Raw genomic sequence first — 23,655 nt, 5'->3', positions numbered from 1 at the left:
TGGAGGTGATGGTGGTAGTGGAGGTGGTGGTGGTGGTGGAGGTGGAGGTGATGGTGGTGGTGGTGGTGGAGGTGGTGGTGGTGGTGGTGGTGGTGGAGGTGATGGTGGTAGTGGAGGTGGTGTCGGTGGAGGTGGTGGTGGTGGTGATGGTGGAGGTGGAGGTGATGGTGGTGGTGGTAGTGGAGGTGGTGGTGGTGGAGGTGGTGGTGGTGATGGTGGAGGTGGAGGTGATGGTGGTGGTGGTGATGGTGGAGGTGATGGTGGTGGTGGAGGTGGTGGTGGTGGTGGTGGAGGTGGAGGTGATGGTGGTAGTGGAGGTGGTGGTGGTGGTGATGGTGGAGGTGATGGTGGTGGTGGTAGTGGTGGTGGTGGAGGTGGAGGTGATGGTGGTAGTGGAGGTGGTGGTGGTGGAGGTGGTGGTGGTGGTGATGGTGGAGGTGATGGTGGTGGTGGAGGTGGAGGTGATGGTGGTGGTGGTAGTGGAGGTGGTGGTGGTGGAGGTGATGGTGGTGGTGGTGGTGGTGGTGGTAGTGGAGGTGGTGGTGGTGGTGATGGTGGTGGTGGTGGTGGAGGTGATGGTGGTAGTGGAGGTGGTGGTGGTGGTGGAGGTGGAGGTGATGGTGGTGGTGGTGGAGGTGGTGGTGGTGGTGGTGGTGGTGGAGGTGATGGTGGTGGTGGTAGTGGAGGTGGTGTCGGTGGAGGTGGTGGTGGTGGTGATGGTGGAGGTGGAGGTGATGGTGGTGGAGGTGGTGGTGGTGATGGTGGAGGTGGAGGTGATGGTGGTGGTGGTGATGGTGGAGGTGATGGTGGTGGTGGAGGTGGTGGTGGTGGTGGTGGAGGTGGAGGTGATGGTGGTAGTGGAGGTGGTGGTGGTGGTGATGGTGGAGGTGATGGTGGTGGTGGTAGTGGTGGTGGTGGAGGTGGAGGTGATGGTGGTAGTGGAGGTGGTGGTGGTGGAGGTGGTGGTGGTGGTGATGGTGGAGGTGATGGTGGTGGTGGAGGTGGAGGTGATGGTGGTGGTGGTAGTGGTGGTGGAGATGGAGGCGGTGGTGGAGGTGGTAGTGGTGGTGGAGATGGAGGCGGTGGAGGTGGTGGAGGTGTGCCTCCAGGTTTTTCCAAACAAAGAGTGCCTTGGCTCAGAGGCAGAGGAACCCTGGCCTCAGCCCTCAGTGGTTCTACTTTGCTGGGCTCGTCTCAGTGACCAGTGAAGGTTCCTGATGGTTCCAGTTCTACAGAACCAGAGTGACTGACGATCCAGGATCAGTGTTCTAATAACATCATGGTCCATGTTATTGACGTGTTGCTTTCTGTGGAATCACTGAACCACATTCTTTTCCCCCATTTGTCTTTTCTACATTTTGTCCTTTTTCCTCCTTTATGCATTTTCCCACTTTGTCTCTTTCCTTTTGTCTTTTTTCCCTATTTGTGTTTTTCCTCCTTTCTTTCCCCCCCGACTGTTCTCCCCTTGTCTTCTATGTCCCGGGTGTGTTTTGGCGCCTGGGTGTGTTCGTGTTCCCACCTTGCATGTTGGTGCTCTCGATCATACAGGTGTCCAGGTCGGTCCAGTACAGGCGCTGGTCCACGTAGTCCATGGTGAGCCCATTGGCCCGTCCCACTTTGTCCACCAGGGTGGTGATGGTGCTGCCGTCCATGTAGGCTCTGGCGATGCGGGGCCGGCCCCCCCACTCCGTCCAGTACATGTAGCTGCGGGGACACGCCACAACTTCACCAGTCTGTTCCCACTACGTCAGTTCAAAACGCCACGGTGTTCTATGGTTCCTCCATGTCGGAGCAGGTTCACGAGAGGATCGAGTGACATCACACGCCTCCAGGCAGCGCAGGATGACATCATCAAGACGTTCACCGCCAGAGTGACGGGGGTGAAGCACCACTGGGCCTCAGGAGGTGTGTCACTGCTCTGATAATGTTAACAAGCAGGTCTGATGGGGGGGGGGGGGGATGATGCACCTACATACCAACACAATGACTTGTGAGCCCGACCTGGTTCAACCTGGGTGAAGTCATCAGCATAAAAACAACCTGTCTGGGATCATGAATCACTTCCAGCTTTGCTTAACAAAGTCAAGTTGTTGTTTCCAGGAGTAATCCATGACTTCATGGCGTCTCGCCTGGATTACTGGAGCCCTGGATTACTGGAGCCCTGGATTACTGGAGCCCTGGATTACTGGAGCCCTGGATTACTGGAGCCCTGGATTACTGGAGCCCTGGATTACTTTTCAGAGCAGCTCAACAGCTTGCAAGGAGCGTGTACTGGCCTTTTTATCATCAGGCCTTTAACCTTTAAATGTAAACTTGACGTTTTCGTTGTTGTGTCACAGAACATAATGATGAAACTGTTGATATCTTCACAAACCAACTGATTACTACTGAAAATGACTTGTCCTAGAGCTGTTGCATTATGGGTGTTTTTACAGTCTCACCCTGACGGCAGTTTGTGAGCTTTCATGGCATCACTGATCTCAGCTCAGTGTCGTGTCGTGTTCATTACTTTTAAGAAATTTGCTACAAAAAATCCGTTCTTATAAATGACTTTTGACCAGATTGGAGCTTCTTGTGTATGTTGGTTGTCCTGCGCTATACGAAGGTGAGTGTCTCTGTTGTGTCTCTGTTGTGTCTCTGTTGTGTCTCCTAAACCGTGGATTGACTCACATTAGACAGTTTCATTTTAGAACTATTCTTAAAACATTTAGGCTTTTTCACCAGCACGTCATTTTGCTCTTGATTCTGTTTAATGTTTTTAATATTTATACTGTCTCTGTCCTTCGATCTTTTTTATTTTATTTTTATTTTTTTATTTCAAAGGGAACAGTGCAATTTCATAAAACACACGGTTACACGTGGTTAAAAAAGCCAGAATTAGCCAGGAGGCTAGTTTTCATCTGTCGTCCCCTGGCCATGATGTACAAAGGCAATAAAATACATCGACAATAAAAATAGACAAACAGTAAAATACATATATACAAACACTTGCTATACAATGAAGAAAATACAACATATCACAACATAACATCTGATCACAACATCAAAACATCCCAGCAGGCTAATCTTTTAGTGTCGGCAACCGTATGTGCTGATGAGCCACATTTCATTTTAGTGAAGGCCTCGTATGTTGAACCCAGTTTAACCTTTTGAATGATTGTTGACCATGTTGTCTTTAGTAGAACTAATGTACAGTGTTGTTTGTGCTGTTGTTAAAGTGAAGCTGGGTTGTGTTAGGGTCAGGACAAAGATGTCCCCGTCTCACCCGTTGGCTGGGTCCAGGGCCAGAGAGTGTGGGTTGTCCAGTGAGCGCGGGTTGTCCAGGTCCTTGTAGACCAGGACCTGCCGGTACTGGCCGTCCAGCCGGGCCACCTCGATGCGGTTGGTACCCGTGTCGGCCCAGTAGATGTTGCGACCCATCCAGTCCACCGCGACGCCCTCTGGGTAGTCCAGTCCAAACTCGATCACGTGTTCTACGGCGCTGCCGTTCATGTAGGCTCTGCTGATGGTCTGAGAGGACGAGACGGGAGAGCAGAGGTCAAGTGGACATCCAAGCCTGGTCCATCACACTGAGGCCTCGTCCAAACCACAACGTTTCAAGTGTTTTCACTTTAGCAACGTGTTGAAAAGGACGTCTGTTTACATAGAAACAGCAGAGTTTCCATGTTGGGGCGTCACTATGAAACGACCAAGTGACATTCCACTGTTGTTATGGTGCGTCTACTGAGCATGTGCAGGAGAACTATTGACTACAGCCGTGGTGCGCATTTTTCAGAAAAGTTTTATTTTTCCCTGTTTCCATGGAGACAGAGTGGGACATTTAAGAAAGTTCCACCTATGAACCAATTGAACCTGAATTTTACTGGTTCTGAGCACCACTGTGGGGTCAACCAGGGTCCTGAACCAGGGTCCTGAACCAGGGTCCTAAACCAGGGTCCTAAACCAGGGTCCTGAACCAGGGTCCTAAACCAGGGTCCTGAACCAGGGTGCTAAACCAGGGTCCTGAACCAGGGTCCTGAACCAGGGTCCTAAACCAGGGTCCTAAACCAGGGTCCTGAACCAGGGTCCTGAACCAGGGTCCTAAACCAGGGTCCTAAACCAGGGTCCTGAACCAGGGTCCTGAACCAGGGTCCTGAACCAGGGTCCTGAACCAGGGTCCTAAACCAGGGTCCTAAACCAGGGTCCTGAACCAGGGTCCTGAACCAGGGTCCTAAACCAGGGTCCTAAACCAGGGTCCTGAACCAGGGTCCTGAACCAGGGTCCTAAACCAGGGTCCTGAACCAGGGTCCTGAACCAGGGTCCTAAACCAGGGTCCTGAACCAGGGTCCTAAACCAGGGTCCTGAACCAGGGTCCTGAACCAGGGTCCTAAACCAGGGTCCTAAACCAGGGTCCTGAACCAGGGTCCCAACCACCTGATGGCTTCAAGAGTTTTACTTTGAAAAACACCTTCACTTCCACCAGCGCTCTTTCCTGCACTGAACTCATCACATTCGTTTGACCTTTTTTCATATATCCTTCTGCTCGCGTTAAGGCCGTTTCAGTCACTGACGGAAAAACGATGTAGCTTAAACCCGGTTCATGGAGCAACAAGCGTTTGAAACCACTGTTGTAAATGGAGTCTAAACACAAGGAGAGCTTGTACCACTGTTGTAAATGGAGTCTAAACACAAGGAGAGCTTGTACCACTGTTGTAAATGGAGTCTAAACACAAGGAGAGCTTGTACCACTGTTGTAAATGGAGTCTAAATACAAGGAGAGCTTGTACCACTGTTGTAAATGGAGTCTAAACACAAGGAGAGCTTGTACCACTGTTGTAAATGGAGCCTAAACACAAGGAGAGCTTGTACCACTGTTGTAAATGGAGTCTAAATACAAGGAGAGCTTGTACCACTGTTGTAAATGGAGTCTACACGTGTCCAGAGCAGCTCACCTTGGCCAGTATGTCCGTCCAATAAATTCTCCTTTCACTGACGTCGAAGTCGAGGGCGGAGGCCTCCCTGACGCCCGTCAACGGGATGGCCACGTCATTGCTGTTGGTACCCAAAGAAATGCTCCTGATGTTGTCCCTGAAGACAGAAGAAGATATTTCAGTATCATTAAGCAAACACTTTGTTTTGTCCAATTTACACATTATTACAACCTTCACAAGAATATTTCAGAATTCAAGAGCCAACTGCACCTCTGTTTAGAACTTTTACCAATTTCATCTATTAATATTCTACAAATACATGTATGTATAAATTCATTAATAATAACAAAACACGCAGAGTTTTCCTCTTTCGACATTCTCTCCCACCCAACAAGGAACCCAAAGGAAATTCAGTTACAACTTTGTTGTGCCTCCAAACACCAACTGTGCACAAACTCTGGAACGTTATTGGACAAATGTTGAGAACCCTTTGGCCCCAGCTTTTCACATGCCTTGTTTACCACGACGTAGCAGGACGGCGCTATGGGCGCTGAATCTCCAATCAACCATATCAGGTTGTTCGGGCCGAGTGGGAGCGACGGGCGGTCCTTCAGTCGTGTCGACACACCAATAAAACCAGATTCGTCATGAAAACAAAGCGTGATGCCGTCGGCCGCGCTCGTGAGCCGCTGGAGCCTTTAATCATCTTTTTTTTAATTTGTGCACAATCTATGACCAATCACAGTTTCAATTCATTCTACAAACATACCTCTGTGTCTACACTACAGCTCTATGCCCCCCCCCCCCCCCCCCCCCCCCCCCTCGCAGAATCACATGACGCCCACATCCAGCCAATCGAAGAGGAACGATGGCAGTGATTCCAGGAAATGATGCTTTTGTTTACGGTCGGAGTATTTCAGACGATCAACATTATCACGTAGATCACGGCTTCAGAAGCGATGGAAGCAACTCGTCTTTGATCGTCCAATTCATTTGTTTTTCACCTCAGTGGGCGGAGTCACGCCGGCTGTGGCAGTCCACGCCTCCACCGCCCGCAGAGCTAGTGAAGCTAACCGCTAACCCCTGGGACTCGACGTGAAACATTTTACACACAAAACATGCCAGTTTCTCACGAGAATTTGTGTTTCGAGGTCTTTTTAGACACAAGTGTAGAGAAAGCCAGTGTTTTCAGGAGCAATACAGATGGAAATCAAGGCTTTTGTGGGACCCTCTGACCCAAACACTGGTCACCTCGCCGGTCTGGGCGCAGGAAGCACCGCTGGCTTAGCGGGTCACATAAAACCTCCTTTTTTTTATAAGAACTCAATTGTATGTGTCGTCATTCATGGTACAGGGGAGAAATTCATGGAAATTCTTGTTTCTAAACGGAGCTTTACAGCCAGAGAGGCCGACCTGTGCCTACCGTATTTTCTGCCCTATAAGGCGCACAGGGTTATAAGGCGCACCTACATTGATTGACATAATTTACAACTTCATTCATATATAAGGCGCACCGCTCTATAAGGCGCATGGAATACACCAGTGATCAGCAACCTTTAAGCTCAAAGCCATTAGGTTACATTTTCCACTGATTCTAACACCCAGAGAGGTGCACACGCTTTATTTTGATAGTCCTACCTGCAGCCTATGCCAGGAGGACACTACACACAAAACCTTCTTCACTACTGGTTGACAACTTACAACTACCGGTAATAAACTAAACTACATGAACTAAGCAACAAAAACACAACACAACACAATTATTACCGACACCACAAACCAAATAGAACCCCCAATAATTGCATTTAAAACACCACAAACAGCTGCAATGAATTATGGGAGTTTCTATCGGCTGCACTGAGGAGCTCAGGTTGAATTTGTCGCTGCAAGGCATGATGTCCCATCATGCCTTGCAGTGACAAATTCATGTTTTGTGTTGTTGGAGGTTATTGTGGGTTGTTGTTGGGCTTGGTGTTGTGTTGATTGTGTTTATGTGTTTTTGTTCCCCAGTTTAGGGAGTAATTATTTCATCTAGTTTATTTTGGTTTGTTAGAATGTTGGTGTGCAACCATGAGTGATGAATGTGTTGTGTGGAGTGTCGTCCGCTCTGAAGATCCGGTTGCGAAGTTAGAGTTGTCAAAATAAAAGCTTCTGGTTGTTCAGTGTTCAAATAGCAGTCCCGAGTAGAACAATCATCCATATATAAGGCGCACCGGGTTATAAGGCGCACTGGCAGCTTTTGAGAAAATTTGAGGTATTTAGGTGCCTTATAGGGCGGAAAATACGGTAATTAGAACGTGTGAAAACTCATTTAACACGTCACCTGTAACTTTGTTTTGTAAGAATTCCATGAGATATGCCTCAATTCATCTTTTATTTCATATATGTGGTGTCAATATCAAAATCTATCTTTTTCACGCTCATATTTTGTGATTTTTTTCTAATTTTACGTCGAGTATGTTTATCTAGTATGTCCAAACGAATAAATAATTGTATAATAGGTGAGGTTGCCCAGAAAAACACGATACCAAACACTCCAGTTTTAGCAGCTTCTAATAGTGAAATATGTGGTAAAATCAATAGTATTGTCAAACTGCAGACTTTATACAATGGTCTACATATTATGTTGAATTTGTTATATGTTTTTATACTTTTCAACATTGATTAGTGGAGTGACCTCACGGGATGACCTGTCAGTTGTGAAATCATTTCCATAAGCAGCCTTCTTGGTACCAAATTTGAAAGAAATGCAGAAAGACGTCTTTGTTTTTTGTTTTGTTTTTGTGCTTTCCAGTTCAGTGTGTTCTTCCAGTGGGTCAAATGAAGAAATAATTGTAGAATCATGTTGTTGAGGTTGTGCTGAACAACGGGACAACAAATAGTCCTTAAAAAACACTTCAGATATTGAGATACGAACGTAAAAGCAACAGCAGTGAAAACAGTGAAAATGAGCTTCGGGGCCCAGAGGGGTCAATCACATGTTCCACATTGGCCCTTAACCAAAATTATTTGATTATCTCATTGAAATAATATCCCACTGATGTGTTTTTATTAACTCCTTTGTTGGTTTTCCCTGCTTGTTGTTCCTTCATCACTTTAGATTTTATTTTCATGACATGATGGGGAGGATATGGAGAAAAGCTCCTCCAGCTCTTTCCACTCCTGCAGGTTTGGTTTACTCTTCTTGAAATAATGCATTATATTCCTACTTTGTGCAGATTAAGACAAAAAGAGCGTAATGATGACCAAATATTATAACCTGATCATTTGTTCACAATGGAAACTCGACATCAAATAAGGGCTGTATGATATATTGTCAAGTGTCACCATGTATATATCGTAAAGTGACCGGACCGCAATGAATGGTGTTCCAATATTACGTCAGAAGCACAAATATCAAGAAAGATTGTTTTAAAAACAGCAAAGCCATGAAATGAGTCTGCTTGTAAACTGGAGGGGAGGAGCCAAACACTGCAAGAGGAAAGGCAGAGTGAGTTCATGTACCAATCACACATAACTGTGCTTGTTGTTCTCTGTTTAATATCTTCGTATCTTCAGGCTGATCAATCTATCAAGAGCAGACGACTGCAAAACACAAGTCACCTGGACTGGTTTCACTCCAGAGTTCTGATTGTAATAACGACCGATCTGCATTACGCATTATGACCAAAATCTTTCATTTCCATACTGATAACAGGACTAACCTTTAGCTACTTGCCAATACTGAGTACCCATAGGAGAACCTAGTCAATACCCTGAAGCCTAGTTTATACTCCAGGCTCACAACAAACAACATGTGAAACAGCCTTGAAGGAGGGAACGTCGGACTGTCTAAAGTGGGAATAGTGTCTGTGTCCAGACTGGACATTCTACATTACACCGGTCCTCCAGGTTTGACTTCCTCCCAGTTGCAACACACATGAATGCAATAAGGGCCACGTAGGCTTGTTGACAGCTTGACCATGACGTCAGCAGCAGCTTGAGGTGTGCTGAAGGGGGAGGAGCTAAACCTGCAGGACACGGGGAAGCTGCTTGTAGACGGAGGGACGAAGATCACTGTTAATGACTACCAGTCACACTTGAATCATGTTGAACATGTTTGATCCTGAAAGTCTTTAGTGTAAGCCGAGCAGTGAGACAGAGTGATGAAGGGGTTAACTCCTCTAGACGTCCGTGATGACGCTGCTGTTGTAGCGACCAGCTTTCTCCTCCTCTTGACAACATAATGCAGCCTTACCTTTGTCATTCTGGCTAATAATAAACAATCTCCACGGGTCCTCTGGTGTCTACCTGCTGCTGACAGACCACGTCAACGTAGTACCTGCAGGCCTGGGTCAAGTACCGGTACTGCAGTCTGGGAGCACTGTGTCCAACACTCAATGTATGGCCTGCACGTTCCAGAGCAAACTCACTGAGGACGTTAGCTTCCTTTGGGGGAGACTGGAGTTCCCAGAGGACGCAGTGAAGCCGTACCTGTTGGTGAAGAGCAGGAAGGCTTCAGGCACCACGCAGGTCTGCAGGTCAGAGAGCAGCTCCATGCCCATGGGACAGGAACAGCTGACCGCCTGCTGGCGCCAGAAACACAGGTGGCTGCAGCCGCCGTTGTCCAGCGCACAGCCGTTTGTACCTGGACACAGTAGGAAGAGACGCTTGACATGTCTTCCTGGACAGCCAGGAGGTTTACATGAGCCACTGAAGAGCTTCTGTCTCTCGGACACAAACCTCCAACTTCCTCCACCAGCCAACAAGTGTCTTCTATTGTCTGTCCATCAGCTGTGGACACATGAAGTTCTGAACTTCCTGCCTGGTTGGAGTCAAAGTGTTCAGCTGTGTGTTGGAGAATTCTGGAAGGAATCGACTGGGCTGCTCAATTCATCACATTGGAATTGTGATTGTCATTTTGGCTCCAGACGATCTCAGAACTCCTAATGGAGGAGAAACGATGACGTAGAGACGATGAACGGCAGTCAGAGGAGGAGTTCAGCAAGGAACTCTAAACTTTATCCTCCATGAATCCACACTTCTCACTAACTCTTCTTTTCTCTCCAGCATGAGAGCAGCGCCACATGCTGCTACACCAGAATACCACCGACAGGAAACCCCCCCTCTCTACAAAATAAAGTTCCCCACTGTGGGGATCAGTTCAGGTCATAATTACTGTGGGGTGGTGGGGAACTTTATTTTGTAGAGAGGAAGTAGTTTAGTGGTTCCACCATGTGAAGCTCCGTTGGAGAGAAAAGAAAAGTGTTTGTGAGAAGTGTGTTGGAATTAAAAACAAAGTTTAGAGTTCCTTGCTGAGGAACGTGTGTTCATCGGCTCGACACCGCCAACATTTTAGTTTGGAACAATTTGTCAAAGTATTTATGTTGGACTGATTTATTGAAGTATATCTATCTCTTTATTCTATTTTATTTATTTATTGTTTTCAAAAGACTGAGTGCAGTACAACATTTGGTTTTTTACTACTACATTGCAAGATATTTTATATCTCTAAGAGGAGAGTCTTTTTTAAACATGTTCAATAAATGCTGTTCCAAATTCAAAGACATAATCGTGTGAATAATCGTGATTTCAATATTGCCCCAAATAATGGTGATTATGATTTCTTTCCATAATTGAGCAGCCCTGTTCCAGGATGATGCAGAGAGACTATTACACATGAAGTGAAGATATCTATCTTCAGGAATAGTGTACTACACAGAGGCCTTGCTATCCCAGTTCTGAGAAGGTAGGGTCAGGGTGAGGAGACCTGGAGCAAGACAATCCAGCAGATCAGGGTGTGTGTGAATGTTTTGTCTCACGACATCATGACTTGTCTTGACACTTACAGTTGAAGGTCTTCAGACTCTGTCGTTCCTGTCAATGTTGGTGAAAGAGCTGAAACTCTTCCCTTTTAAAGCTGCACGATTGACCCCCAACCCCCCGCCTGCATTACGGCTGAGCCACGCAGGCACCCAACCCCCATCCTGGACCACCAGGTACGCCGCAAGGCATTTTACTTTGCACTCTCGCTGACCACTTTAACTACAAAAATGTAAATACGAAGACAGATTATCATGCTGCGTATGAACGGGACTTGTGATGAAAAATAACAATACAAAAAAGAACTAATCATACGTTATTAATGGTCTTGGAGAATTGCTTTGCTCAGCATTGAGCATCCTAGTTGTAGTTGCAGTGGGCAGCCACAACCCTGCAGGGATTCAAACCTGCAACCCTCTCCAGAACTACCCTCAGTTCTTCACAATATCGTCCAAATAACTAAATATAGATTGTGCTGAGCGTCTTTACTGCTTTGACCACATTCACACTGGATTGTTCTCTGGAAAACAGGAAATGTGCTGCTCACCGTATGTCTCCGTCACTTTTGTGGCCTTCAGTCCCATTAGATCTGGCAGCTGATCGATGATGATCTCGCGCACCGCCGTGCCCTTGTGGACCCGCTCGATGCTGCGTCTCTGCCAGTCGGTCCAGTAGATGTAGTCTCCCAGCAGGGTGAAGCCAAAGATGTGAGGCAGCTTGTCCTCCAGCAGAGTCTGTCTGTTGGAGCCGTCCACGTTGATGACCTGAGAGCAGGAAGCACAGCAGTGAGGGCGTGTCCGCTCATCCACTCCTGACCAATCAGGTGACAGACAGAGAAACATGCTGCAACCACACTGTGGCCAGAAACGCCAAACCTGAGACCGTCTCAACCACAAAGTTCACACTGACATTTAGCGTTTTCTTTTCATAACAATGTGGTGTCCAAGCTGCATTTTGAAAACAATGTGCGTTTCCATGGAAACGTCATAAACGCTGAAAACTACACAGCAAAGTCTGGACTCTAAGCCACGACTTGTTTTACTTGGGCCAGGCATGCACATGCCCAGTGGTTCACTGACGACATGGACATGGAACATTTTCAAAAAGTTGTTTTCCAGGTTCTAAAAGCACCATTGTCTACTGAACGGACACACGAAGAGCGAGGAACCTTCTTTTGTCTTTCTACTAGAACATGTTGTCATGTCAACAGGGACCACATGAAGAAAACAGGGTGTTAGAACCAACAACCTGTCCTGTCCTGCTCAGGTTGAACAAACACAGAGGACAGGATGTTTCAGCTGGCGTCACACATGATTTCTTCAGTCTACAGCAGTCAGGTGACTCTGTGCTGCACTCCTATTGGTCACTGAGCTATGACTGTCCGGAACAGTCCTTGACTGAACGGATCAATACAGGGTAGTCCGGAACAGTCCTTGACTGAACGGATCAATACAGGCTAGTCCGGAACAGTCCTTGACTGAACGGATCAATACAGGCTAGTCCGGAACAGTCCTTGAGTGAACGGATCAATACAGGCTAGTCCGGAACAGTCCTTGACTGAACGGATCAATACAGGCTAGTCCGGAACAGTCCTTGAGTGAACGGATCAATACAGGCTAGTCCAGAACAGTCCTTGACTGACAGGATCAATAGAGGCTAGTCCGGAACAGTCCTTGACTGACAGGATCAATACAGGCTAGTCCAGAACAGTCCTTGACTGACAGGATCAATAGAGGCTAGTCCGGAACAGTCCTTGACTGAACGGATCAATACAGGCTAGTCTGGAACAGTCCTTGACTGACAGGATCAATATAGGCTAGTCCGGAACAGTCCTTGACTGACAAGATCAATACAGGCTAGTCCAGAACAGTCCTTGACTGAACGGATCAATACAGGCTAGTCCGGAACAGTCCTTGACTGAACGGATCAATACAGGCTAGTCCGGAACAGTCCTTGACTGAACGGATCAATACAGGCTAGTCTGGAACAGTCCTTGACTGACAGGATCAACACAGGCTAGTCCGGAACAGTCCTTGACTGAACGGATCAATACAGGCTAGTCCGGAACAGTCCTTGACTGAACGGATCAATATAGGCTAGTCCGGAACAGTCCTTGACTGACAGGATCAATATAGGCTAGTCCGGAACAGTCCTTGACTGACAGGATCAATACAGGCTAGTCCGGAACAGTCCTTGACTGAACGGATCAATACAGGCTAGTCCGGAACAGTCCTTGACTGACAGGATCAATACAGGCTAGTCCGGAACAGTCCTTGACTGACAGGATCAATACAGGCTAGTCCGGAACAGTCCTTGACTGACAGGATCAATACAGGCTAGTCCAGAACAGTCCTTGACTGAACGGATCAATACAGGCTAGTCCAGAACAGTCCTTGACTGAACGGATCAATACAGGCTAGTCCGGAACAGTCCTTGACTGACAGGATCAATACAGGCTAGTCCGGAACAGTCCTTGACTGGTCCTGACCGGATCAATACAGGATAGTCCGGAACAGTCCGGAACAGTCCTTGACTGACAGGATCAATACAGGCTAGTCCGGAACAGTCCTTGACTGACATGATCAATACAGGCTAGTCTGGAACAGTCCTTGACTGAACGGATCAATACAGGCTAGTCCGGAACAGTCCTTGACTGAACGGATCAATATAGGCTAGTCCGGAACAGTCCTTGACTGACAGGATCAATATAGGCTAGTCCGGAACAGTCCTTGACTGACAGGATCAATACAGGCTAGTCCGGAACAGTCCTTGACTGAACGGATCAATACAGGCTAGTCCGGAACAGTCCTTGACTGACAGGATCAATACAGGCTAGTCCGGAACAGTCCTTGACTGACAGGATCAATACAGGCTAGTCCGGAACAGTCCTTGACTGACAGGATCAATACAGGCTAGTCCAGAACAGTCCTTGACTGAACGGATCAATACAGGCTAGTCCAGAACAGTCCTTGACTGAACGGATCAATACAGGCTAGTCCGGAACAGTCCTTGACTGACAGGATCAATACAGGCTAGTCCGGAACAGTCCTTGACTGGTCCTGACCGGATCAATACAGGATAGTCCGGAACAGTCCGGAACAGTCCTTGACTGACAGGATCAATACAGGCTAGTCCGGAACAGTCCTTGACTGACATGATCAATACAGGCTAGTCTGGAACAGTCCTTGACTGAACGGATCAATACAGGCTAGTCCGGAACAGTCCTTGACTGACAGGATCAATACAGGCTAGTCCGGAACAGTCCTTGACTGAACGGATCAATACAGGCTAGTCCGGAACAGTCCTTGACTGACAGGATCAATACAGGCTAGTCTGGAACAGTCCTTGACTGACAGGATCAATACAGGCTAGTCTGGAACAGTCCTTGACTGACAAGATCAATACAGGCTAGTCCAGAACAGTCCTTGACTGAACGGATCAATACAGGCTAGTCCGGAACAGTCCTTGACTGACAGGATCAATACAGGCTAGTCTGGAACAGTCCTTGACTGACAGGATCAACACAGGCTAGTCCGGAACAGTCCTTGACTGAACGGATCAATACAGGCTAGTCCGGAACAGTCCTTGACTGAACGGATCAATATAGGCTAGTCCGGAACAGTCCTTGACTGACAGGATCAATATAGGCTAGTCCGGAACAGTCCTTGACTGAACGGATCAATACAGGCTAGTCCGGAACAGTCCTTGACTGACAGGATCAATATAGGCTAGTCCGGAACAGTCCTTGACTGACAGGATCAATACAGGCTAGTCCGGAACAGTCCTTGACTGACAGGATCAATACAGGCTAGTCCGGAACAGTCCTTGACTGAACGGATCAATACAGGCTAGTCCGGAACAGTCCTTGACTGACAGGATCAATACAGGCTAGTCTGGAACAATCCTTGACTGACAGGATCAATACAGGCTAGTCCGGAACAGTCCTTGACTGAACGGATCAATATAGGCTAGTCCGGAACAGTCCTTGACTGACAGGATTAATACAGGCTAGTCCGGAACAGTCCTTGACTGAACGGATCAATACAGGCTAGTCCGGAACAGTCCTTGACTGACAGGATCAATACAGGCTAGTCCGGAACAGTCCTTGACTGACAGGATCAATACAGGCTAGTCCGGAACAGTCCTTGACTGACAGGATCAATACAGGCTAGTCCGGAACAGTCCTTGACTGACAGGATCAATACAGGCTAGTCTGGAACAGTCCTTGACTGACAGGATCAATACAGGCTAGTCCGGAACAGTCCTTGACTGACAAGATCAATACAGGCTAGTCCAGAACAGTCCTTGACTGAACGGATCAATACAGGCTAGTCCGGAACAGTCCTTGACTGAACGGATCAATACAGGCTAGTCCGGAACAGTCCTTGACTGAACGGATCAATACAGGCTAGTCTGGAACAGTCCTTGACTGACAGGATCAACACAGGCTAGTCCGGAACAGTCCTTGACTGAACGGATCAATACAGGCTAGTCCGGAACAGTCCTTGACTGAACGGATCAATATAGGCTAGTCCGGAACAGTCCTTGACTGACAGGATCAATATAGGCTAGTCCGGAACAGTCCTTGACTGACAGGATCAATACAGGCTAGTCCGGAACAGTCCTTGACTGAACGGATCAATACAGGCTAGTCCGGAACAGTCCTTGACTGACAGGATCAATACAGGCTAGTCCGGAACAGTCCTTGACTGACAGGATCAATACAGGCTAGTCCGGAACAGTCCTTGACTGACAGGATCAATACAGGCTAGTCCAGAACAGTCCTTGACTGAACGGATCAATACAGGCTAGTCCAGAACAGTCATTGACTGAACGGATCAATACAGGCTAGTCCGGAACAGTCCTTGACTGACAGGATCAATACAGGCTAGTCCGGAACAGTCCTTGACTGGTCCTGACCGGATCAATACAGGATAGTCCGGAACAGTCCGGAACAGTCCTTGACTGACAGGATCAATACAGGCTAGTCCGGAACAGTCCTTGACTGACATGATCAATACAGGCTAGTCTGGAACAGTCCTTGACTGAACGGATCAATACAGGCTAGTCCGGAACAGTCCTTGACTGAACGGATCAATACAGGCTAGTCCGGAACAGTCCTTGACTGACAGGATCAATACAGGCTAGTCTGGAACAGTCCTTGACTGACAGGATCAATACAGGCTAGTCTGGAACAGTCCTTGACTGACAAGATCAATACAGGCTAGTCCAGAACAGTCCTTGACTGAACGGATCAATACAGGCTAGTCCGGAACAGTCCTTGACTGACAGGATCAATACAGGCTAGTCTGGAACAGTCCTTGACTGACAGGATCAACACAGGCTAGTCCGGAACAGTCCTTGACTGAACGGATCAATACAGGCTAGTCCGGAACAGTCCTTGACTGAACGGATCAATATAGGCTAGTCCGGAACAGTCCTTGACTGACAGGATCAATATAGGCTAGTCCGGAACAGTCCTTGACTGAACGGATCAATACAGGCTAGTCCGGAACAGTCCTTGACTGAACGGATCAATACAGGCTAGTCCGGAACAGTCCTTGACTGACAGGATCAATACAGGCTAGTCTGGAACAGTCCTTGACTCACAGGATCAATACAGGCTAGTCCGGAACAGTCCTTGACTGAACGGATCAATATAGGCTAGTCCGGAACAGTCCTTGACTGACAGGATCAATACAGGCTAGTCCGGAACAGTCCTTGACTGAACGGATCAATACAGGCTAGTCCGGAACAGTCCTTGACTGACAGGATCAATACAGGCTAGTCCGGAACAGTCCTTGACTGACAGGATCAATACAGGCTAGTCCGGAACAGTCCTTGACTGACAGGATCAATACAGGCTAGTCCGGAACAGTCCTTGACTGACAGGATCAATACAGGCTAGTCCGGAACAGTCCTTGACTGAACGGATCAATACAGGCTAGTCCGGAACAGTCCTTGACTGACAGGATCAATACAGGCTAGTCCGGAACAGTCCTTGACTGACAGGATCAATACAGGCTAGTCCGGAACAGTCCTTGACTGACAGGATCAATACAGGCTAGTCCGGAACAGTCCTTGACTGACAGGATCAATACAGGATAGTCCAGAACAGTCCTTGACTGAACGGATCAATACAGGCTAGTCCGGAACAGTCCTTGACTGAACGGATCAATACAGGCTAGTCCGGAACAGTCCTTGACTGAACGGATCAATACAGGCTAGTCCGGAACAGTCCTTGACTGAACGGATCAATACAGGCTAGTCCGGAACAGTCCTTGACTGAACGGATCAATACAGGCTAGTCCGGAACAGTCCTTGACTGACAGGATCAATACAGGCTAGTCCAGAACAGTCCTTGACTGACAGGATCAATACAGGCTAGTCCGGAACAGTCCTTGACTGACAGGATCAATACAGGCTAGTCCGGAACAGTCCTTGACTGAACGGATCAATATAGGCTAGTCCGGAACAGTCCTTGACTGGTCCTGACCGGATCAATACAGGATAGTCCGGAACAGTCCGGAACAGTCCTTGACTGACAGGATCAATACAGGCTAGTCTGGAACAGTCCTTGACTGAACGGATCAATACAGGCTAGTCCGGAACAGTCCTTGACTGAACGGATCAATACAGGCTAGTCCGGAACAGTCCTTGACTGACAGGATCAATACAGGATAGTCCAGAACAGTCCTTGACTGAACGGATCAATACAGGCTAGTCCGGAACAGTCCTTGACTGAACGGATCAATACAGGCTAGTCCGGAACAGTCCTTGACTGAACGGATCAATACAGGCTAGTCCGGAACAGTCCTTGACTGAACGGATCAATACAGGCTAGTCCAGAACAGTCCTTGACTGACAGGATCAATACAGGCTAGTCTGGAACAGTCCTTGACTGAACGGATCAATACAGGCTAGTCCGGAACAGTCCTTGACTGAACGGATCAATACAGGCTAGTCTGGAACAGTCCTTGACTGAACGGATCAATACAGGCTAGTCCGGAACAGTCCTTGACTGAACGGATCAATACAGGCTAGTCCGGAACAGTCCTTGACTGACAGGATCAATACAGGATAGTCCAGAACAGTCCTTGACTGAACGGATCAATACAGGCTAGTCCGGAACAGTCCTTGACTGAACGGATCAATATAGGCTAGTCCGGAACAGTCCTTGACTGACAGGATCAATACAGGCTAGTCCGGAACAGTCCTTGACTGAACGGATCAATACAGGCTAGTCCGGAACAGTCCTTGACTGAACGGATCAATACAGGCTAGTCCGGAACAGTCCTTGACTGAACGGATCAATACAGGCTAGTCCAGAACAGTCCTTGACTGACAGGATCAATACAGGCTAGTCTGGAACAGTCCTTGACTGAACGGATCAATACAGGCTAGTCCGGAACAGTCCTTGACTGAACGGATCAATACAGGCTAGTCTGGAACAGTCCTTGACTGAACGGATCAATACAGGCTAGTCCGGAACAGTCCTTGACTGAACGGATCAATACAGGCTAGTCCGGAACAGTCCTTGACTGACAGGATCAATACAGGATAGTCCAGAACAGTCCTTGACTGAACGGATCAATACAGGCTAGTCCGGAACAGTCCTTGACTGAACGGATCAATACAGGCTAGTCCGGAACAGTCCTTGACTGAACGGATCAATACAGGCTAGTCCGGAACAGTCCTTGACTGAACGGATCAATACAGGCTAGTCCAGAACAGTCCTTGACTGACAGGATCAATACAGGCTAGTCTGGAACAGTCCTTGACTGAACGGATCAATACAGGCTAGTCCGGAACAGTCCTTGACTGAACGGATCAATACAGGCTAGTCTGGAACAGTCCTTGACTGAACGGATCAATATAGGCTAGTCCGGAACAGTCCTTGACTGAACGGATCAATACAGGCTAGTCTGGAACAGTCCTTGACTGAACGGATCAATATAGGCTAGTCCGGAACAGTCCTTGACTGAACAGATCAATACAGGCTAGTAGGGACAAGGCCTGGAATACGTACATATGTTGAAATGAGCAGGATGGTTCCAGGACCAATGAATTCCTCTCCCTGACGTCACAAACAGCAGACTTCCTGTCTGATCCACTGTTTGTGGCTCATTTGAAGGTTCCCATCACTGACCTGAGTCAAACCTCACTGAAGCTGCAGCTCCACTGGTAAAGACTCCTGCATTCAGACACTACAGCGGAAGTCAAAAAGAGAGAAAATGCACTAAACATCACTCAATAAAATCACATTTATTGAAGCTTCATGACGCTGGTAGATGTTAGATTGGAAAGGTTCCAAACAGGCCGGAGCCTGGTGGTGGTTTGGTTTCTACACAAGTCCTGTACGGCCTCTGATTGGCTCTCTTTGCTCTCTTTGCTCTCTTTCACACAAAGAAACACGAGAAAGTGTGGAGCTGTTGCTGTGATGGGCAGCTGTGGATCCAGCTATCTGTGTTGTGAACCCTCATTTAAATATTCATTCAGGAGGAGGAGGGGTGAGGAGGTGAGCAACCATTCACTTTGATGGGCCTCTGATCCGAGGGAGTTCCTGACCCCGCCACAAAAAACCTATTCATTTATCACTGGGACACAATTAGACATGGCCATCCCAGTGAAAAGATGGCAAAGAAAATCACTTTCTCTTCTCTCTCCTCTCTCTCTCTCTCTCTTCTCTTCTCATGCTTTTTCAGCAAGAATTCTGCACTGGGAGTGATTTATTTACTTTCATTTAGGTGTGAGAATGTCTCATTTCTGGATGGACAATGGGGGGAAAGACAAAAAGACAGAAAGAAAGCGAGCAGAACAGTAACAAAGGTCTGATTGGACACGCAGGAAGGAGTCAGACTGTCCCAGGACAGTTCACATACGCTCTCACTCTCACCTCCTGGTCAACACAGCGCCACCTACAGGGTGAATGGCGGACACGTCACTCTGGCTGCTGGCGGCTACAAACACTAAAACACTGCATCCAGACAGGAAGTGGCTTTTCAGCTCACATGAGCCTCAATCTGTGTTGCAGTCATAGTGTGAGGGACAAGTCCCTCTGAAAATATCCACATTTTCATCACAAACACTGTGTGGAACAACAAAACGCCGATGTTTTGAAATGTGGATTTAAAGGTTATTGTACTATTTCACAGGTCCCGCCCCCTCAAGATGAAAACTGGACTGTATATGAACCCTTGAACTCAAATGTGTTTGACAACCCTGATCTAGAACCACTCACACCGACGTCGTTCAACTCCAGACAGACACCTTGAGCTGTTCTTGTGTCTGTGGTTCCTCTGGTCCAACCTGCTGGTTCCACGAAGTGGTTCCAGCAAACCTGAACAAGAACCTCAAAACCAGGGCTGGATGTGATTCACCATGTGGAAGTCCTTCAGGAAGCCTCCTAGCACCTTCCCTAACTCCTTCAGGAAGCCTCCTAGCACCTTCCCTAACTCCTTCAGGAAGCCTCCTAGCACCTTTCACTAACTCCTTCAGGAAGCCTCCTAGCACCTTCACTAACTCCTTCAGGAAGCCTCCTAGCACCTTTCCTAACTCCTTCAGGAAGCCTCCTAGCACCTTCCCTAACTCCTTCAGGAAGCCTCCTAGCACCTTTCCTAACTCCTTTAGAAAGCCTCCTAGCACCTTCCCTAACTCCTTCAGGAAGCCTCCTAGCACCTTCCCTAACTCCTTCAGGAAGCCTCCTAGCACCTTTCCTAACTCCTTCAGGAAGCCTCCTAGCACCTTCCCTAACTCCTTCAGGAAGCCTCCTAGCACCTTCCCTAACTCCTTCAGGAAGCCTCCTAGCACCTTTCCTTAACTCCTTCAGGAAGCCTCCTAGCACCTTCCCTAACTCCTTCAGGAAGCCTCCTAGCACCTTTCCTTAACTCCTTCAGGAAGCCTCCTAGCACCTTCACTAACTCCTTTAGGAAGCCTCCTAGCACCTTCCCTAACTCCTTCAGGAAGCCTCCTAGCACCTTTCCTAACTCCTTCAGGAAGCCTCCTAACACCTTTCACTAACTCCTTCAGGAAGCCTCCTAGCACCTTCCCTAACTCCTTCAGGAAGCCTCCTAGCACCTTCCCTAACTCCTTCAGGAAGCTTCCTAACACCTTTCACTAACTCCTTCAGGAAGCCTCCTAGCACCTTCCCTAACTCCTTCAGGAAGCCTCCTAACACCTTCCCTAACTCCTTCAGGAAGCCTCCTAGCACCTTCACTAACTCCTTCAGGAAGCCTCCTAACACCTTTCCTTAACTCCTTCAGGAAGCCTCCTAGCACCTTCCCTAACTCCTTCAGGAAGCCTCCTAGCACCTTCCCTAGCTCCTTCAGGAAGCCTCCTAGCACCTTCCCTAACTCCTTTAGGAAGCCTCCTAACACCTTTCCTTAACTCCTTCAGGAAGCCTCCTAGCACCTTTCACTAACTCCTTTAGGAAGCCTCTTAGCACCTTCCCTAGCTCCTTCAGGAAGCCTCCTAGCACCTTTCCTAACTCCTTCAGGAAGCCTCCTAGCACCTTCCCTAACTCCTTCAGGAAGCCTCCTAGCACCTTCACTAACTCCTTTAGGAAGCCTCCTAGCACCTTCCCTAACTCCTTCAGGAAGCCTCCTAGCACCTTCCCTAACTCCTTCAGGAAGCCTCCTAGCACCTTCCCTAACTCCTTCAGGAAGCCTCCTAGCACCTTTCCTAACTCCTTTAGGAAGCCTCCTAACACATTCCCTAACTCCTTTAGGAAGCCTCCTAGCACCTTTCCTAACTCCACCCAGGGTTCAGGTAAAGTCCATAGATAAGGAGATAGGAGGGACATTTTGGACGTACTCTTTGTTTCAGTGTGCTGATTGACAGGAAGTTCCCTCAGTGACTTCCTCCTCCTGTCCTGATGGGAGCATTTGATTGGAGGATGACTGCTGATTGGCTAAGCTCCGCCCACCAGCTGGGCGTATTGAGCAGCTCCAGCAGAGTCGTCATGATGCAGGAGGTGGTGTTCGTCTGCCAGAGAACCTGGTGTGTTGGGATGGTCTGAACTCTGTTTCACCCTGCTTTACCCTGCTTCACTCTGCTTCACCCTGCTTTACCCTGCTTCTCACTGCTTCTCACTGCTTCACCCTGCTTCACTCTGCTTTACCCTGCTTCACCCTGCTTCACCCTGCTTCACTCTGCTTTACCCTGCTTCTCACTGCTTCTCACTGCTTCACCCTGCTTCACTCTGCTTCACCCTGCTTCACCCTGCTTCACTCTGCTTTACCCTGCTTCTCACTGCTTCTCACTGCTTCACCCTGCTTCACCCTGCTTCACTCTGCTTTACCCTGCTTCTCACTGCTTCACTCTGCTTCACCCTGCTTCACCCTGCTTCACTCTGCTTCACTCTGCTTCACTCTGCTTCACCCTGCTTCACTCTGCTTCACTCTGCTTCACCCTGCTTCACTCTGCTTCACCCTGCTTCACCCTGCTTCACACTGCTTCACCCTGTTTCACCCTGCTACACCCTGCTTCACCCTGCTTCACTCTGCTTCACCCTGCTTCACTCTGCTTCACCCTGCTTCACCCTGCTTCACACTGCTTCACCCTGTTTCACCCTGCTACACCCTGCTTCACCCTGCTTCACTCTGCTTCACCCTGCTTCACTCCAGCTTCTCTATCTATGTGCAGGTTTGGTCAACCCTTCGTCAAACTGTTTGGTTTGTTCCCATTTTGCTGCTTTTTGTTTATGAAATGTGTGACAGTTGAACTGTAGTTAAAGGCCTTCTAGCAAACAGCTTCCTGTTAGTTTTCCTTCAGGGCTTTCTAGAGAAGCTGCCGCCTTTCTTACGCTGTATTAGATCAAACATGGTTTAGTTAATAGGCATTACCCATCTGGCCTCCCTTGTTGTAATATCGTGTCTTTGGGGTTCTGTTTGGTTATTGTACACCCAAGAACTACCAATAAAACATCACTTCAGCCAAGCATGCCCGGTTCTCCTCTGGGCGGAGCCAGGTCGTCACCACATGACGAGGTTTCAGCTGGAAAGGCATTGTTTTTGTTTACATGGCAAAGTTTGAAAATGACCGAAGTTTACCGGAGTGGCAGAAACGCTGACGATGATGTGGAGTTTACACGTTCTCTCCAAGTGTGTGTGTGTTTCTCCACTTCCTTCCACAGTCCAAAAACATGCTAGTGAGGTTAGCTGGTGGCCGTCAGGTGTGGTTGTCTGTCCCTCTGTTTGGACTGTGGTGGACTGGCCGCCTGTCCAACACTCACACTGCCTCCACGACAGTGCTATCAAGCCAAAACACTCAACTTTTCTTTGTGGTTTTACACGACAATGGTGCTTCGAGCCACTGGAAAGGCAAATTCTTAAGAACAGTTTCCAGGGTGAAACCTTTTGAAAAGGTTCAGACTCCATCTCAGTGTCGATGGCGGAAAACGCCGCCACTGCCAATAGCAGAGTAAAGAGTCATATTCTCCTGGGAGCCAATGTTAGTGTTTGTAGCGTTTTGTTGTTTGCGTGCATGTTTGTGTGGTTTTATTACAAAACAGCACCGAGTCATGGCCTGTTGTGTAAACTACAAATGTTTCTGAAGCAAAACCCAAAAAACAGGCGTTTTCACTTGAAACGTGGTGTAAACGAGGCCATAGTTAGAACTACATAATGACTTTACATATACAGCACATTAGCAGTGGATTGTCCAGCCTCATCAGTAGAGAATACCTGCTGTGCTGAAACCAACCAAGTCTCTCCAGTAATTGAAACCTGATAATATTTTCACTAATGTGCTTGATAGAAACATGAATTCAGGAATCCTTTGTACAGACGGATCAGATCACCTCGCAATATTTCTCATGACTCTGCACACTCGCCTATGATGGACAATGACTCCAACATGTACTTCTAGCTGGATCAACACATTTACGATCAACCGATTGAAGGCGCTGGTTGAGCATCGTTCACTGTTTTGGACTTGGAGGACC

At 48.0% G+C, this 23,655-nt stretch overlaps 1 protein-coding gene across 1 annotated transcript in view; it reads right to left on the bottom strand.

The window, feature by feature from the left end:
- Nucleotides 1-23,655, bottom strand: part of lrp5 (low density lipoprotein receptor-related protein 5) — a 100,446-nt gene that overhangs the window by 15,861 nt on the left and 60,930 nt on the right. The window contains exons 12-16 of the mRNA XM_080504677.1: nt 11,260-11,476; nt 9,384-9,537; nt 4,932-5,067; nt 3,266-3,510; nt 1,520-1,704 (exon numbers count right to left, since the gene is read on the bottom strand). Coding sequence (XP_080360803.1) covers nt 1,520-1,704; nt 3,266-3,510; nt 4,932-5,067; nt 9,384-9,537; nt 11,260-11,476 — 937 coding nt within the window. The remainder of the gene's footprint in view (nt 1-1,519; nt 1,705-3,265; nt 3,511-4,931; nt 5,068-9,383; nt 9,538-11,259; nt 11,477-23,655) is intronic.

This window comes from Blennius ocellaris (genome assembly GCF_963422515.1).
Source record: "Blennius ocellaris genome assembly, chromosome: 11".
NCBI classification, from domain to species: domain Eukaryota; kingdom Metazoa; phylum Chordata; class Actinopteri; order Blenniiformes; family Blenniidae; genus Blennius; species Blennius ocellaris.
The sequence above is the reverse complement of the archived record's forward strand: the minus strand, read 5'-3'. Positions and strand labels throughout refer to the sequence as shown.